The 17,217-nt window shown below is 42.3% G+C and overlaps 1 protein-coding gene across 1 annotated transcript; it reads right to left on the reverse strand.

Annotated features, from left to right (window-relative positions):
• Positions 1 to 896: 896 nt before the first annotated feature.
• ATP5MC2 (ATP synthase membrane subunit c locus 2) lies at positions 897 to 16,230 on the reverse strand. The gene is made up of 5 exons (XM_081319487.1): positions 16,090 to 16,230; positions 10,759 to 10,831; positions 5,269 to 5,346; positions 2,852 to 3,042; positions 897 to 1,174 (listed from the first exon to the last, which is right to left on the reverse strand). The coding sequence occupies exons 2-5, from the start codon at positions 10,822 to 10,824 to the stop codon at positions 1,060 to 1,062; spliced, it is 450 nt and encodes a 149-aa protein (XP_081175613.1). The 5' UTR covers positions 10,825 to 10,831; positions 16,090 to 16,230; the 3' UTR covers positions 897 to 1,059.
• Between the last annotated feature and the right edge of the window lie 987 nt (positions 16,231 to 17,217).

A 17,217-nucleotide genomic window follows, 5' to 3' on the forward strand; every position in this document is an offset into this window, starting at 1 on the left:
AGGAGACCCATCTCTTACACAACACTAAGCAAATTGTGCAGATTTGAGAAAACAGCTTTAAATGGAAATATTTTAAGCTTGAAATTGCTGTTCAGACCTTTTGGAAGGATTGTGATTACTTCTGGTAAAATGAAACAGCTATTTCCAGTTTGAGATGGAACAAAAAAGTTTCCCAACTCTAGTTAAAAATCAAATGATATAGTTTAGCATGACTGTGAGTTCAGTCTACATATAAAATCCTTCTCCAAAATTATTTGGTTAAGAGCCACTGATGATGGTGTAGTGATGTACGATGGTTTAGTGATGTTTCTAATGGGTGTTAAGACTTTTTAATATTTGCTTTTTGCTTTTTAACTTTTCTTACGCCTAAAATAGGTGAAGCAAACATGCACAAGGCTTATTTCACTTTAAAAAACAACAACAAAAGATAGTGGAGAGTCTCCTTATTTGTCGGCTGTTGATACATTCTAGCAGCAAAACAGGATGCTCGGGAACTGTATCCGGCATAGAGGCTGTGCATCTTGCTGCAAGCTAAAGTCATGCCGGCAGAAGCACTTAAGTATTCCTAAAATCCTACAACACTAAGGACAAGCTTCATTAGGTTAATTAAGATGTCATAAAAAGTAATGGCACCATCAAGCTACTGATTAGGTATTTCACACTTATTGCAAATTGCTGAACTTAAAAAAACAACACAAAACCACTTCCAGCCATTACTGGATTTTCAACGATCGGTTGGAGGCACTGAACACGTTCTATGATGCTGCGCAAATGGCTTGACGTATTCAGATGGAATTCATGTGTCCCACTGGTCAACGCTCCCCCCCAAAAAATCACTAACAGGTATCTATTACAAAATCAAGCATGCACGCAAAAAAATAATAATCATCAGGAAATGTATACCAATGGTGTATTTATTCACTCGCCCCCAGTGAACAGGGAAGATTTGGTTAACAGGTGAGCTTCCCCTCTCTCCCACAAAACACTCAGCTCAGTGTACACATTAGACTAAACACAGTGGAAGAGAGGAAGAGCATGTAGTAGTGCATGTTGGCTTTGTCACATGGCAAAGAGAATGAGGAATGCTACCATCAAGCAGAAGAGCCCCATGGCTTCGGAGAGCGCAAAACCCAGGATGGCATAGGAGAAGAGCTGCTGCTTCAGGGACGGGTTTCTGTGAAGGAATTAAAGAAAGAGATAAATAATGCCGAATCAGAGAGTAGAGTACCGACATCTATTAAAGGAAAAAGTTGTTGTGATTCAGGGTTAGCCTGTGGGTTCGGCAGTTGGGTCGGACGATTCAGAGGAGGAGGAGGGGGGTGTTGGAGAGCTTGCTGAGGATAGCCCTGAGGCTCCGCAGAGCCCTCAGCCAGGCCCCTCCCATCTGGTTACAACGCAGACCCAGCTGTGTGAGCCTGACAACGTGGATGAAGATGACCCACAGCTGGCCCTGTTCAAGGATGCCCGACGCAGGAGGCAGTCAATCAGGAGTAAACAGAGGAAGGCAATGGGGCACCTCGGAAGGAGGCAGAGAGAAGCCACGCCTTGAACTGTTTAAAAGGGGAATGTGTGGGAGGGCTGGTTTGCTGAAGGCAACCGTTTGAATAGCTCCTGTTTCATGGTTCGTGTTTTGTTTTGCTGTTTGCTCTGTTTTGTGTCCATAAATTTGGCAGGCTTAGTTCCAGCCTCTTGCCTTCTTGTAAAGGGGTTGTCCCTGCCTTTTCTGCAGGGCCGGTAGTAGGCTGGTACAGAACAAAAGTCTGACGTTACACTGTTCCTGGCCACGTCAGGCATATTAGGAGAAGCAAAAACAAAAACAAAAAATCCCTAGCTGCACAGAGAGCCTTTAGCCAGATTTGCAATTAAATCTGCAAAATTTATTAAGACCATAAAGATTTTATGAGGGTTTGTTCTGCACCGGGTCCTTTTAGCACTGCTTTTCTGCAGTCAATTGCAAGCAGAGTTGAAACTTAAGGCTCTGAGAGACGCTGAACGCACTACTACTGCCTATCCATAAAAAGTGGCCAAGAGCTTTCAGAGTTTATTTCTTTCTGAAAAAATGCCCCTGCAATGTTAATTAGAAGCTTCCCTTTGCGCTTTTGTCCATCACTGTTTTTATTCTGCCCAGCTACAGCATCACTGACCAACAGCCTTTTCCCCAGTAGTGCAGGCAACAAGAGGCAATGGATACTTCATTTTAAAAATGAACGGGAGCGTTCTTTGCAAGGGATATCTTTTTTTTTAAAAAGGGAAAATAATGTTACTAGACACGTATTCTTGGTGAGAAGAACTGAATAATTAAGGGCGATCATCAGTCGTGCCACAGCTGTATTGAACTAAAGCAATCAGAGGCTGAACCTGGAGGAAGAAACATCTAATTACAGGTAGTCCTCAACTTACAACCACAATCGGGACCACAATTTCTATTGCCAGTCAAGGTGCTTTGTTAGGTGAGTCGTCCCCTCTTTTAACCATCTTTTTTGGCCACTGTTGTTAAATGAACCACCATCATCATTAAGTGACTCACATGGTCATGAAACAAATAACAGTCTCTCCGACGGACTTTGCTTTTTTTTTTTAAACTGACTGAGAAGGTCACAAATGGCAGTCACGTGACTCTGCAATAGCCACAAAACACGTGCCTGTTGCCAAGTGCTTGTATTTCGATCACGTGACCGTGGGGGGAATACTGAAACAACCGTCAGAAGTCACTTTTTTCCAGGACTGTAACTTCGATCAGTTGTTAAACAAATGTTACGTCGAGGGCACTTAAAAGCCTGGAAAAACCTCGTAATTCCTTGCCTTTGCATAATGGCACTACAAATGGGACACAGGTAAAACTCCCCCGTACCTGGCATAGCCAATGATGAGACTGCCAAAGACGGTTCCAATGCCAGCACCAGAGCCAGCTACACCCACAGTCGCAGCACCTGCGCCAATAAACTTGGCAGCAGTATCAATGTCCCTGGACACCACGCTTGTTTGGAACTGCCGATGCAGCAGCGTCAAGACTTCATGCTGGGCACCCGAAAGGCAGCAGGGCTAGGAGCAAATAAGAAATAGGGAGAGTCCAAGGTAAAAGTTCTGAAACTGGAGGCAACCAAATACTAGACTGTGCGGAAATGGGACAGACTTACTTTAAGGTTGAAAGAAAAAGAAGAAACTAAAGTATTTTCAAACTTGGGACCTATTTTATCAATGGTTAGAGGAAAAGATTTAGGGATTAGGAATTTAATTTGTATTAGTGAATAAGATACTCAGACAACCCGTTTTGTTGAATGATTACTACTGAGCTCTGTTAAAAAAAATTAATAAAACGTTATAAAAAAAAAGAAATAGGGGGACTAAAAGGTAAAGTTTTGAAACTGGAGGTAACTAAAGAGGACTGCCTGCACCCATTAACCAATCCTGGCTGTTGAGGTTTGTTATCTTTTCCGCCGGGTTATACTGTATTTCCAAGTATACCAGAGTTCAATTTAAAACCAATTTCTAGTTTGACTGGCTATAAAGTTTGGCAGGGGGCAACTACCTCAGCCTGAGCCATTATAATTACAAAGAAAAGGCAGGCAATCCTGTTTCATGAGCTCCAGGCAGCTGGGTGCTGTTCTTGACATACAAGCCATAAAGAGAGTATCAGATCACCCAAACCTGGAATAGAGACTCACATGACAACAAGACCCGGATTCCAATGCCTCTGTGACTGTGAAGCACACTACATTTAACTGTTGATCCTCATCTAGGAACCAGCCTAGAATTATATCTCCCCTTTACAAGAATGGGATTAAAGCAATACAGGAATGAGGAACTGATGGGAGATAACTTCTCAGAGCTTATTAACAGTTGCAAAGTCTGAACTAAATGAACTGGCCTTAGTTTCTCCCTGTGGCGAGGAGGAACAGCTGGAAGTACTCCAAATAAGTTCCAAAGGTAGTAGATTCAGACCTTGACAAATTCAACCACGATCTGCAGATCTAATTAATAATATACAGAGATGGTCTTGCAGCATCCTGAGGCCCTCTAGTGACTTGTTGCAGGTTGTTGTTTTTTTCCCCTTTTACATGATATCTATTTGGAAATGAATACTGTTTTATGGCTGCTGCTTGTATAATGTAAAAAAAAATATCTAGCAGGGCTAATTCAATGGAGGAGGAGGAATTCCACTTCAAGAAACTCCAGATATGAACGAATAGAGGAAAAATTATATCTTTTGCAGCAATAAAACCTAAATCAAATCAGTCCAGAGAGTGGGCAGAGGCTGAATTCAGGGCAATCAAATTCTGAAGTACCAATCAGGAGCAGGGAAATTCCCCTCAGGTAGGCTGTATAAAAGAGGACAAAGGGATGCCATTTTGCCTTCCATCATGGAAGGAGACAGGGTCTTTTCCAGGCTTGCTTCAACCTAGTAAGAAAACCCTCCAACCTGCCGAATGACTAGAGCAGGGATAGGCAACCTCGGCTCTTTTATGACTCATGGACTTCAACTCCCAGAATTCCTGAGTCAGCTATGCTGACTCAGGAATTCTGGGAGTTGAAGTCCATGAGTCATAAAAGAGCCGAGGTTGCCTACCCCTGGACTAGAGAATCAGAATAAAGTAACCATAGCAAATGGTAAACTAGACACAGATTAATGTGTTTTTGTTGAATTATTCCCTGGATCAATCTGAGTTATGTTTTTGTATCCTAGGTTCAATTCTGTTCTATCTGTATTGTAGGGATCTGTGTTCCTTACCTGTAAGAAAAACCCATGAGTTAAAAGCCTGCATGAATTGCACTCTTCTCTTTTTCTCCCATTGTCTTTCAGTTGCACTTATTCTCATATCTTTAATCTGTATTATAAAAGCCTTATTATGTTCCTCTAGAATCAGTATTCCCGTTTTATTTATTTATTTATTTATTTTAATTCCATTTATATCCCGCCCTTCTCCGAAGACTCAGGGCGGCTTACAAGCTTAGCAGTTTTGACACCGAATGCTCCAATACAACTATTCAATGATAGCAGCGATGTGCAGTGCTGAATCTTCTCAGGGCAGAATGTTCTGGAGAATTCCGGTATATTCTCACTGATACCAATCTGACTATTCTAGGGGGTGATCTGAAAGCTTTCAGACTTGATTGGAATAGCTGCATTGGACTGGTTGAATTGAACCATTGCTTTTGCACCACCCTGGTTAAAGCTATATCAAGTTTTTTGCCTGCAGAAACTTGATAGGACAAAGAAGCAATGCCGAGAAGATTCAAAATCTCTCTCTCTTGGATATCCTAACTTACCTTCTCCGTCCTGATCTGAGGTCTGTTCAGCACAGAAGCAGAGAGAGGTCTGCACAAAACTGTAGAACTGTTCCTCACCTGCAGAAAGGGGAAAAAAAACACATCACAGGAGAGAACAGAAACAAAACTTCCACTGGTAAAACAAGCTTCCTCGCCAAGCACATTCTAATTTTAAAGGCAAAATCCTAACGGTTAAAAGGAACAACTGTGGGGTCAAATCACGAGTGATTTAATATGCTGTGTAAATCCAAGTATTTTTATTTGTGAGCCATAGTTTTATGGCTCTGTATTATATGCAAATCAAAACATTAAGACTTGTTCAAACTACAGTCAAAATGAAAAAAGTTAAATATAATGTATGAACACTGATTTGAATATGTCCACAATAGCCACCAAGCATAGTGATGGTGAACTTTTTAGAAGGGAAAGGAATGGAGGCAGTAAAAGAGAAAACATCCTGTCAATTTCTTAAACCCAGGTAGGAGGAGGAAGAATCCAAATTAAAACACCTCTGGAAGAGGAGTTTCCCCATTGCATGACATCAGTGTTTGGTTCCAGTACTGATTTTTTTTTTATCACTGCAGCATTTTATAAAGTGGGTTTTGATGGTCACCAGAAGCCTTGTCAGGTTAATCTTACGTTTCTACTACTTTCTTTGGCAAAATGTGACAATCTCAAGAACAGGGTTATCCAACCTTGGCTGGCTGGAGCATTCTGGGAGTTGAAGTCCACAAGTCTTAAAGTTGGGGACTTCAACTCCCAGAATTCCCCAGCCAGCCAAGGTTGGGCAACCCTGCTCTAGATCTAAGGAACTTTGATTTCAGAAAAGCATTTCATGCACCACCACCCCACGGCATTCTGATCAGCAACTTAATTAAATATGGGTTGGTGTTGTTAGCTGCAAAGTTGTGTCCGACCCATCGCGACCCCATGGACAATGTTCCTCCAGGCCTTCCTGTCCTCTACCATCTTCTGGAGTCCATTTAGGCTCAGGCCTACTGCTTCAGTGACTCCATCTAGCCACCTCATTCTCTGTCGTCCCCTTCTTCTCTTGACCTCAACCTTTCACCAACCTGGGTTGGTGGGACGGCTAATATTCTAGAAGGCGGAACTAAATTTGAAAGAATCTTGGTATGTTAGAGAAAGAGAAAGAAAAATTGCAACATAAAATTTACACAACAAATGCAAAGTTCTTTTCATATGAAAGATCAAATACAGAGGTATCGAATGGGCACTACCTGGCTTAACAAAGCTACTTACAAAAATGGTCTGGAACTAGTAATTGATTGCAAACTGAATTTATGAGAGCAGCGTGACAGGGCTGCAAAAGGATCCAGGTTGCATACACTCCCGAATCATGAGAAACAATCATTTAACAATCATTTAAGGAAAAGAGGTCGTGAAGAGGATTGTCCCAGACAATCTTACAGACCCTGCTCAAGCAACGCTTCTGTGCTATGTCCTGGATGGGAGGGAGGGAACTGCCAATGATCTTTTCGGCCATCCTCACCACTCTCTGCACCACCTTCCTGTCTGAAGCAGTGATGCCTCCAAACCAGACTGTGATGCTGTATGACAGGATGCTCTCAATCGTTCCTCTGTATAAAGTGGTCAGGACAGGGGAAGGAAGATGTGCTTTTCTCATGCAACGCAGAAAATGCAGGCGCTGCTGTGCCCGCTTCATCAGTGTCTCGCTGTTGAGCGACCAAGCCAGCCTACTCATTAACTGCACACCCAGGACTTTGATGCTGGTAACCATCTCCACAGGTGAATCATCAGGAGTGTGGCTGTGACTGCCTTTTCTGAAATCGACAATGATCTCTTTGGTTTTTCCAATGTTTAACACTAGGCTGTTTTCCTTACACTAATTCACCAAACCCTCAACCTTCTTGCGGTAAGCACCCTCATTGTCATGATGAATAAGGCCCACTACTGTTGTATCATCTGCAAACTTCACAATATGGTTGGTAGCAAACCTAGCACAACAGTCATGGGTCAACAGGGTGAACAGCAGCGGACTTAGGACACAGCCCTGAGGAGAACCTGTGCTCAAGAAAATGGTATTAGAGGTATTTGTTCCAACTCGCACATATTGGGGCCTGTTGGTGAGAAAATCAAGAATCCAGTTGCACAAAGGGGTGTTTAAGCCTAAAAGGCCCAGTTTGTCTACTAGATGCTGGGGAATGATTGTGTTAAATGCTGAACTGAAGTCGACAAACAACAAACGCACAAGAATATTTCTTTTCTCTAAGAGCTTCAAGCTCAAATGGCGAACAGAAGAAATAGCATCCTCCGTAGAGCAATTTAGTGCAAACTGAAGTGGGTCAAATGCTAGCGGGAGGCTGGATACGATAATGTCCTTTATCAGCTTCTCAAAGCATTTCATAATGATGGATGTCAGTGCAAACGGACAGTAATCACTGAGGCCTGACAAAAAGATGGCCGTCTTAAAACACAATGGGACCACTGCCTGCTGCAATGAGAGATTGAAAGTATCTGTGAGAACACAAGCCAGCTCATCTGCGCATTCCCTAAGGATCTGGTCCTGCTGCTTTCCGAGTGTTAACTTTCCGCAGTGTTTTCCAGACAGAGGTGACATGAAAGCTAAGCACTTGCTCGTCAGGATGGATCACATTTAGACAACTGGAATCAATTTGGTTGACTGACTGATTCCAGAAGACCAACGAGGATGATCAGGTGATTAGAAACTAAATCTTAGGAACAAACCGAATGGACTGGGAATGTTTAGAGTTAAGGAGAGAAGATTGTGCGATGATTGAAAGTGTTCATCCAATACCTGAAATGATGTCACACAGAACTTCGAAATCCAAGATCTGATCTCTATTATCCCAGACAGCAGGACCCAGAATAATGGCTCTAATTTACAGGGAGGTAGATTCCAACAGAATGTTAGCAAGTTTACAATAATGATAGCTGGGCAATAGAAGTACTTGAACCTAGTAAGAAGGCAAATTCCATTTGCTGAAAGCATTCAAGCAGGGTTTAGATCAGGGGTGTCAAACTGCCGGCCCACGGGTCAGATGCGTCATCCGGAAGCCACGACCACCCCATTGCTGGCAATGGCAAAACTGTCCTGATACGTTGCGCAACATCACGTGACGTCACGGGTTTGACATGTCTGGTTTAGATGGTCATCGATTCTGCAGGTACTGTGCACACATTGTGAGGTTGGATCTGTGGCCTAAAAGGCCCTGTTCTGTACCAGCCTGCTACCGGCCCTGCAGAAAAGGCAGGGGCAACCCCTTTTACAAGAAGGCAAGAGGCTGGAACTAAGCCTGCCAAATTTATGGACACAAAAGCAAACAGAACAAGACACGAACCATGAAACAGGAGCTATTCAAGCGGTTGCCTTCAGCAAACCAGCCCTCCCACGCATTCCCCTTTTATACAGTTCAGGGCGTGGCTTCTCTCTGCCTCCTTCCGAGGTGCCCCATTGCCTTCCTCTGTTTACTCCTGATTGACTGCCTCCTGCGTCGGGCGTCCTTGAACAGGGCCAGCTGTGGGTCATCTTCATCCACGCTGTCAGGCTCACACAGCTGGGTCTGCATCGTGATCAGGTGGGAGGGGCCTGGCTGAGGGCTCTCATCAGCAACCTCTCCAACACCCCCTCCTCTTCCTCTGAATCATCCGACCCAAATGCCGAATCCACAGGCTGACCCTGAATCACAACAGGCCCCTTCCAACTCTCTTATTCTACAATCTCCAAAGACGCAAGTTCCTTATATGTTCCAATTTTCTCATGGGGATGGCGCATATAGTATATTGTAATAGTTTATCTTAGATACGTACTTTATTGAGTCCCCGGATAGCAACTGTTTCATATTTTAAATAAGGAGCACTGATTTAAAAGGTGGTAATGTGGTACATATTAAATGCACTTTTTATTAAAAAAAAGATTCAACAGTTTAGAGCGAGTAATACAATATTTGCAACTTGTACACAGTCATGAAAATAAAATGAGCTAAGCTTGTGTTTTTAGTTTGCGCAATGTATTTTGTCAGATACCAAACAATGGAAAATATTACCCGGATGGACCCTTCTGGGATATGGAATTTTACTGTTATTCTCACTAGCAAGTATTAAGGAAAATGTGTAATTTAAATTCCACATTTTCATCGATTGTTGTAATCTGAAAAACCAGCAGCAATTAGAATCTGCGAATTAGGCTTCATTTTTATGCGACTTGAGCCATTAATGGGGAAAAAAGCCCAACAGTGGTTGGGCCACTTGGGAAGAACAACCCCCTTCTTATAGTCAATTGATGTTGAACTTTCTCCATATTATCGTAATTTAACCTGGGAGAAGGCATGGAGTTTACCACAAATTAGAAACGGCATACATTTGAAGGATCCTTTAATAAAAATAATTATTAATCGGGAAAAAACAATAGAGAGGTATTTAACATAAATAAGATTCTCAAGCTGAATTCTTCATTTAGTAGTAGACATAGACTAAACTGTACAGGTTGGGCTACTCCATCTTTTGAACCATGCCTGTTCAAACCACAGAGCATGTGAAGTGTTCTTCTCTTATCCTTCCTATTAGTGCAGTAATCCATCAATTCAATGTACAACCTACAGCACAATCTTGGGAGGCTGCAGGGCTGAACCCAGCCCTGTGCCCATTCCTGGCCTATGATAAGTTGGGGATAGCCATCATAATTCCAACATCAAAGGTAGGACACGTTTTCAGATAAAGTTAACAAAAGATCAAAACTGGAAGGAAGAAGATATTTATAAACTCCTGTAATTCAGAAAGGTGGAGAATTTTTTAACTACCTGTAGTAATTCACCTATAGGATTGGGAAAAGATAAACAAAACATAGTCCAGAGTAAGGAGGTCCACTCTCAAAAGCAGGAATATAATCTGCTGCCCATATCTATTTTGCCTACTCCTAATCAGGAGGTGCAACTTTCAGCAGAGAAAAAAACAAGCAAACGAACTGCTCAAACAACTTTATTCTGTTTTTTTGTAGTGATATAGGAAAGAATGTGACATGATCACAGCAATAAAAAGTCACGGTTCCTCAGGAGGAAACCCAAAAGCTTATAGCATACGTGATCAGCTATGTAACTGTTTTATTTAAAAAGTGCTGTTGTGTGTATTCAGATGTTGGCAGAAAGTTTTAGACTCATGGAAAAACAGTGAAAGAAGATTGGGTATCTAGGACAAAAAGACAGGAACACTAAAATATGCACGATCCCCTTGTCATAAACCATCTCTTTAACCCACTCCAATTTATAGCTCTACAGCAGGAGCTGCTAAGATATTTTATCAGGATAAGGAGTCAAAACTAAAAGAAATCTTCAGAAGCGTCTTCAGGACAAATTATACTATAAGCCCATGCTCAACTGCATAGTTGCAAGTTTTGTAGTTCACTGATTTTTAACACACTTGTCAACATGGTCAATTGCTTTGAAAGCCTACACATTATTAAAAATACCCAAGAGGTACACCTTAGTTACTCACCAGGGTGGAGGCAGAAATCAACTTTGCACAAGTGTACATATTCAGAGTTGTGGGGAACAACCACATTCAACAACTGAAAAACAAAGTAAATGCCAAGACATTAGGAGAAAATATTCATTCTTTCACAAGTAGGAATCTACAGGTGGTCCTCACTTAGCAACAGAGATCGGCAACTCCATCGCTAAGTGCTGTTGTTGCTAAGCAGAAAATCATGTGACTGTGATGGGCTTATGCACTCTTTTCTTTCAGTCGTTAAGCAAAACAACATGTGACTACAACTTATGATTTTATTTCCATCTTCTCTATTAACTCTGCTCGTCACAAGCCAGTGGCAAAGCACACAAATGGTGATAATGTGACTGTGGGACACTATGACAGCCCGTAAATGCATGTCATTGGAAAGCAGTGGAATGGTGATCACATGACCAGAGGATGCTACGTAAACGCAAGACTGGTTGCAAGCTATTTTTTTTTAACATGGTCATATCTGAATTGTTGCTAAACAAAGCAGTTCATAAAGGCTACTTATACTATATTTGGAAGATCCATCAGGAATGATTTATGCAGGACACCAATAATAAATGAAAAGATAATACAATGGGGGAAAACTCAAAAAACAGTACACAATATGTTCTCTGCTGGATAAAGGGAACTGATTAGCACAAGCTGGGCTTCACAAATTTTAAACTGACTGGTCAAACATTTCAGTATATTTTTTCTTCAGAAAGAGGTTATCTAAAGTTTCTTTTGTATGTTCAGATTAGATTTTGAATTTTACGTTATACCAAATTCTCAAGGATTCAGGGCAGTGAATTTTATGACAGAGAACCAATGCAATTCCTTGCTACTTCCTAAAATTACACTGCTAGATTAATTTGATGCTTATTCTAGATATTAAACATTTACTAATGTAAGGTGGACCTAAAGTCACCTCTAGAAGATATTCAGATGGAGTGCTTTGAAACCGTGGAGAGGTAGAGGGAGACTGTAAATGAAAGAATAATTTTTAAAATGTCAGCTAACTTTGCAGTTAATAAAATCTGGCACTTGATTTACCACAAATCAATATGACACTCTGAATTTTGATTGTTTAATAGCAGCAAATATAAAGATTTCCATCTTACATTACTTTTATGAATCAAGCTTGGGAAAGTGGAATTTGTGTATGTGTGGAAGGACTGTGTTTCATTCGTCATACACCAAAAACGCTCCTGGATCGGAATCAAATTCTAGTTGATTAGTGACCAGGTTTAATTTGAAAAGCGAAAAAGATCCTGCAAGCATGGAATGCACTATCTTGTTATACTAAACACTGTCAGCAACTGGATTCTGTGATTTAGATTGTAGTCAAGTATGATATTTACATCACCAGAAGTGGCATTTGCATTCAGCTGTCACATAACACATAGGACTGAATTATTTGTTGTCCCTAGATTGCTCCAAGCAGAGTCTCAGGACAGGAGGATCTAACAACTACTACAAGGAAAATATTCCATAGATGCACATTTGGCATTCATGATGTACCTGTGAGGATTATTCAGGGCATGGCGGTCTCAAATTAGTATACAGTTTATACGGGCTATATGAAATGAGTGCTTCTTTCCCCCCCCGAAAACATTTCTTTTTAGGTACTGTTTTTTTAATAAGCTCACCAACAAGCTTGCTATTATACACAGCAAATGACCAGAACTAAAAATTAGATGTGGTCTGTGTTTCAAATTATTTTCAAGGCAGCAGCGATGAGATTCAGAGAAGAAAAAGGATGTGCTCTAGAAAACACTCAACCTGCATGGCAGCAACTGGACTACAGATCCAGAATCCTCTGCCACATCCTATGGGATATAAACTGTGGAGGAAGAACTGCCAGTCAGCCTTGATTTGCTCCTATACTAATTAATAGCTTCAGCTACAGAAACCAGGTAAAGCTTTTCATTATTTGGGGATGAACAATATATTGGGACAGAAGGAATCAGGATTTATTCATTCTTACAGGAAAAATAGCTATATCATCAGTCACTAATACATACATTTATTGGAATAGCAATGATAACTTCCATAATTGAGTAATGTTTTATTCACAGTTTACAATCAAATACTAGTTGCCCTCCTGTGGATAAGCCTACTTTATAGCTAACTGTCTTAGCATGATTCAGAATAGAGTAACTGTTGTGATCACATACATAATCCACAGTGATTCCTGCGGGGTTTATTATAAGGAGCTGACAAAGAAAAATGCTTCATTACTTTCATTATGCACAGAACAAGCTGCTGTTAAAGGCAGTGAAAATGCTTAGCGGAAAAGGGGAAAAGATATATAAAAATGATCTATAAAAATAAAAAATAAAGATACTTGTCAGCAGCAAGTATCTTTAAAGCACAAGCAAATGAAAAACTCAGGATTTCCCAACACACTCTCATATGCACTAGTTCAGAAAAATTGAAGAAGCTAATAGTTCTCCCATAATTTCTTAACTAAATTTTAATAAAATTCAAGGCCTATCCCAGGGGTAGGCAACCATGTTAGCTCAGGAATTCTGGGAGTTGAAGTCCACGAGTCATAAAAGAGCCAAGGTTGCCTACCCCTGCATCCTATCTTGAATATTTCAATACAGTACTTACCAGAGCACTTAAAGATGAGGTACATTATCTTACTTGAAGAATTGTTCAGAAAATATTACTTAGAGCACACAATAAAAATCTTATTGTTATCAAGATTTTTATAACCACTATGGATGTTTTCAAATGCAAATGGGAAAAGGGAGCCATTTCTTCATTTGTCTGGTAGAGCAAGGATTGAGCAAAAATTAAACTGAATCATCTAAAAGATGTCTGGGTGATGATACATTATTTTGCCAGTAAAGCTTATGGTAGACAGCTTGTTCAACAGTAACAAATGGGAATGAAGAAGCTTCTTGAATGAGAAGCAAAACATTTTCAAAGGAAAAAAAACAAGAAAATTTAGTTGCCTTTTGGAAAAGCTCCTTTGAGACAAACAGGCTGTAAATTCTAACCGGTTGTGGTGGTGTAAGGGTTTGGGTACAGAACTAGGAGCAGGGAAAATCCAGGTTGTTATCCATCTTAAATCTCTGTTTACTGGAAAACTATGTTAGCCACTCTATTTCAGCCCCACCTATCTCACTAGGTTTTTGTTGTGGGGAAAATGGCAGGACAGAGTACTAAGTGTGTTGTCTTGACCTTCTAAATGAAAGTGGGATACATATGTATAAATTACTAAAAAAAATAAGTCCTGGGCTTTGGATCTGGTAACTCAATACATCCTCTTTATTTTATTCAGCAACTTTCCTCTCAATACCCCGAAAAAAGTAAATCCTGTCAATCTGAACTTCACAAATTCCTGTGCTAAAGGGGTGGAAAAAGGAGAAAAGTCGACATTAAAGAAATAATAGAGGGTGCAGAGTAAGCCAAAAGGTTATCTGTGAATACTTGGGGAAGATATTTGCAAGAGAGTTTGTGCTGAACACCAAACCTCACTTTGACTGCCTTAAAAAGTCATAACGGTAACTCGACGCTTACATGTCTCCTCTTTCAACACAAGTAGTCTTTGACTTAAAACAGTTCATTTAGTGACTGTTCAAAGTTACAACGGCACTGAAAAAAGTGACTCTTGACCAGGGGTAGGCAACCTTGGCTCTTTTATGACTCGTGGACTTCAACTCCCAGAATTCCTGAGCCAGCGGTGCTGAGGGGAAAGGGAGAGGTTTCCATGCTTAGCCATGGTGGCTCAGGAATTCTGGGAGTTGAAGTCCACGAGTCATAAAAGAGCCAAGGTTGCCTACCCCTGCTCTTGACCATTTTTCACCCTTACCACTGTTGCAGCAACCCCAAAGTGATGTGATCAAAATTCAGATGCTTGGCAACCGACTCATATTTAGGACGGTTGCAGTATCCCAGGCTCACGTGATCCCCTTTTGTGACCATCCGAGAAGCCAAGTCAACGGGGAGGCCAGATTCACTTAGGAACCTTGTTATCTGCTGTGATTCATTTAATAAGTGTGGCAAGCCAGGTCGCAAACTCACTTAACAAACGTCTCACTTAGCAACAGAAATCTGGGGCTCCATTAGGGTCGTAAACCAAGGACTTACCTGTACCTCCTCTCTCCCTTATCTCAGAACTCGGGCAGCGGGTAAAAATTTCCGCCTTTATTATATAGTTAGGCATTCTCCTTGGGAAACAGTAAAAGGCGGTTTACACCGAAAATGGCCAACGACCATATGGAAGCCTACGGAGATTCTCAGTCATCCAGGTCACAGTTGCCCCAAAGGTGGCTTTTTTGTTTTTTTTCCCCACGAGGCAACTGGACTTTCTTTGGTTTTCCTTGAAGACCTTTGGCTCCTCACCTAAGAAGCTTCTTCAGCTCTGGACTGGAAAGAGCTTGAAGAAGCTTCTCGGATGAGAAGCGAAAGGTCTTCCAAGGAAAAACAAAGAAAGTCCAGTCGTCTCGTTGAAACGAAACACACACACACACACACAAAAAAACCCCACCTTTGGGATGACCATTGAGAAGCTTGAATTCTACAGCTTTCTTTTTTTTTTTAATTGCCGCCGATCAGACCTGCATCAGATCAAGTCCCTCCCGCCTGCCCCCATCCAAGCAGATAAATAAATAAACCTTTATTGTCAAAGTACAACATGTGTACATTGAGATTAGCTGAGCCTCCCCCCGTGCTCTCTCCCCCCAACACACAGTGACAACAAACCCTCCATCCCACCACACTATGTGAACCAACTACACCACACACCGGCCTCCCAAGTCAATTCTGCACAAGATTATGTCCCATTTAAAAGCGGCAGAGAAGGGTTGAGAAACACCGGTCAGCGGCAACCTTGAGGACTTGGCAAGCCCTGCTACGAAAGGACGAGCTACGGGCAGCCTGGGGCTGCTTCGTCCTGCGCATCGGCTTTGCCAGGCATCCCCTGCAAGGATGCTTGCGCCGTGCCGAGACCTCAACCTCGTAAGGGAACTGGAAGTGTCCAGCTACGACCCACTCTGCGGATTCTATATCGGGGTGGGGGCTGGGGGGGAAGGAGAGGAACAGTCTCAAACCGCAAAGCCCCGCCTACGCGCCAGCCAAGATCATTCCCAAGGGTGGCTCCGCCCACCGCAAGCCCCGCCCCTTGTCCCGCCGAGACGGTGCCCGTCCCGGTTGACCCCGCTTGTGCACCCCTTCAAGACCGAGTTGGAGCGGAGTGCAAAAAAAAAAAAAAGAAGCGAAGCAAAAAAAAAAAGGGCGGCCGGGGTGAAGCAGGCGGGCGGGGCAGGGGAGAGGATTTCCCGGACACCACAAAGCCCCAGGGCTCCGCGACCCTACCTGCTGCTCAGGAGAAGAGAGCGCGAAGGACCGCTTTCCGCGCATGCGCTAGCGGAAGGACGACTTGTAGGGCTTTAAGGCGCCCGGAAACGGTTTCTCGGCGAAGGAGCGAGGCGGCTGGAGCGCCCGTCACACCAAGGGGAAAAAAAATGGAATTGGGGAAAATGGCCTTGAATATGTGACAGCGCCATCTGCCTGTTTCGGGGAGTTATACGGAAGGTTACCATTCTAGTCGAGCGGAAGCCGACTGTACAATTTTCGCGTCTCGCCCTCTTGCCGGAAAATGGGACAATTCGCTTTTCAAATCATTCAGGAGTGTCTCGCCCCAACGGTGGCAACATTTGAAGATGCTTGTATGGCCGTTGCAAGGGAGAAGGAGCGCTGGTGGCGCTTTCTTCTTTATTACAGCAGGTGTCGCTCTCGGGCGAACCAGCAACTTTTAAACTTGTTTTGCTGATGAAGACATTCGCGAAGGTTATTCCCCAAGATGACCGGTGGATAGAAGTGTGCTGTTAGCGGGATGACTTAAAGTTAGGTTTCGTGTGGATCTACCTATCATAACTGCAAAAACTCCGGGTTACCATTAGATGGTAGGAAGAGAAGCGATAAGGTCTTATTGCTGCCACCGAGTATCCATCTGGAATATTGCAACCAGTGCTTTTTTTGTAAAAGAAAAAGGTGCCAGAACTCACACATGTCATACAACCCGCCTTGCCTACCCTACAGGGTTCTATCCAAAAAAGGTGCCACTCTGTTCTGGGCGTTCTATGACAGAAAAAAGCCCTGATTGCAACCCTATCGAAGCTCAGTCCTAAACCCTGTTCGATGTACCAAAGAAGGTTCATTTTATGTCTTCTGAATATACTGCTTTTTTTATTTTGGTCATGCCACTTGTAACTAATAAAAAAAAACCTTGTAAGATTTGAGTACAATTGAGTTGCCAAACACTGTCTAGGAATTTTCTCCACAGAAGAGATATTTAATTTAGATCTTCTAGGTTGAATGGAAGAGTGATTGTTGTGAGCTGCCCAGAATAATTGGGAGTTTTGTGGAGACAGGAACGCACAATGCCATCCTCTGCTCGCACTCAGCCCATCAGAAAAGCAACCCCTGCCTGTCGTTTTCTGC

The sequence above is a fragment of the Vipera berus genome (genome assembly GCF_964194415.1).
Source record: "Vipera berus genome assembly, chromosome: 2".
NCBI classification, from domain to species: domain Eukaryota; kingdom Metazoa; phylum Chordata; class Lepidosauria; order Squamata; family Viperidae; genus Vipera; species Vipera berus.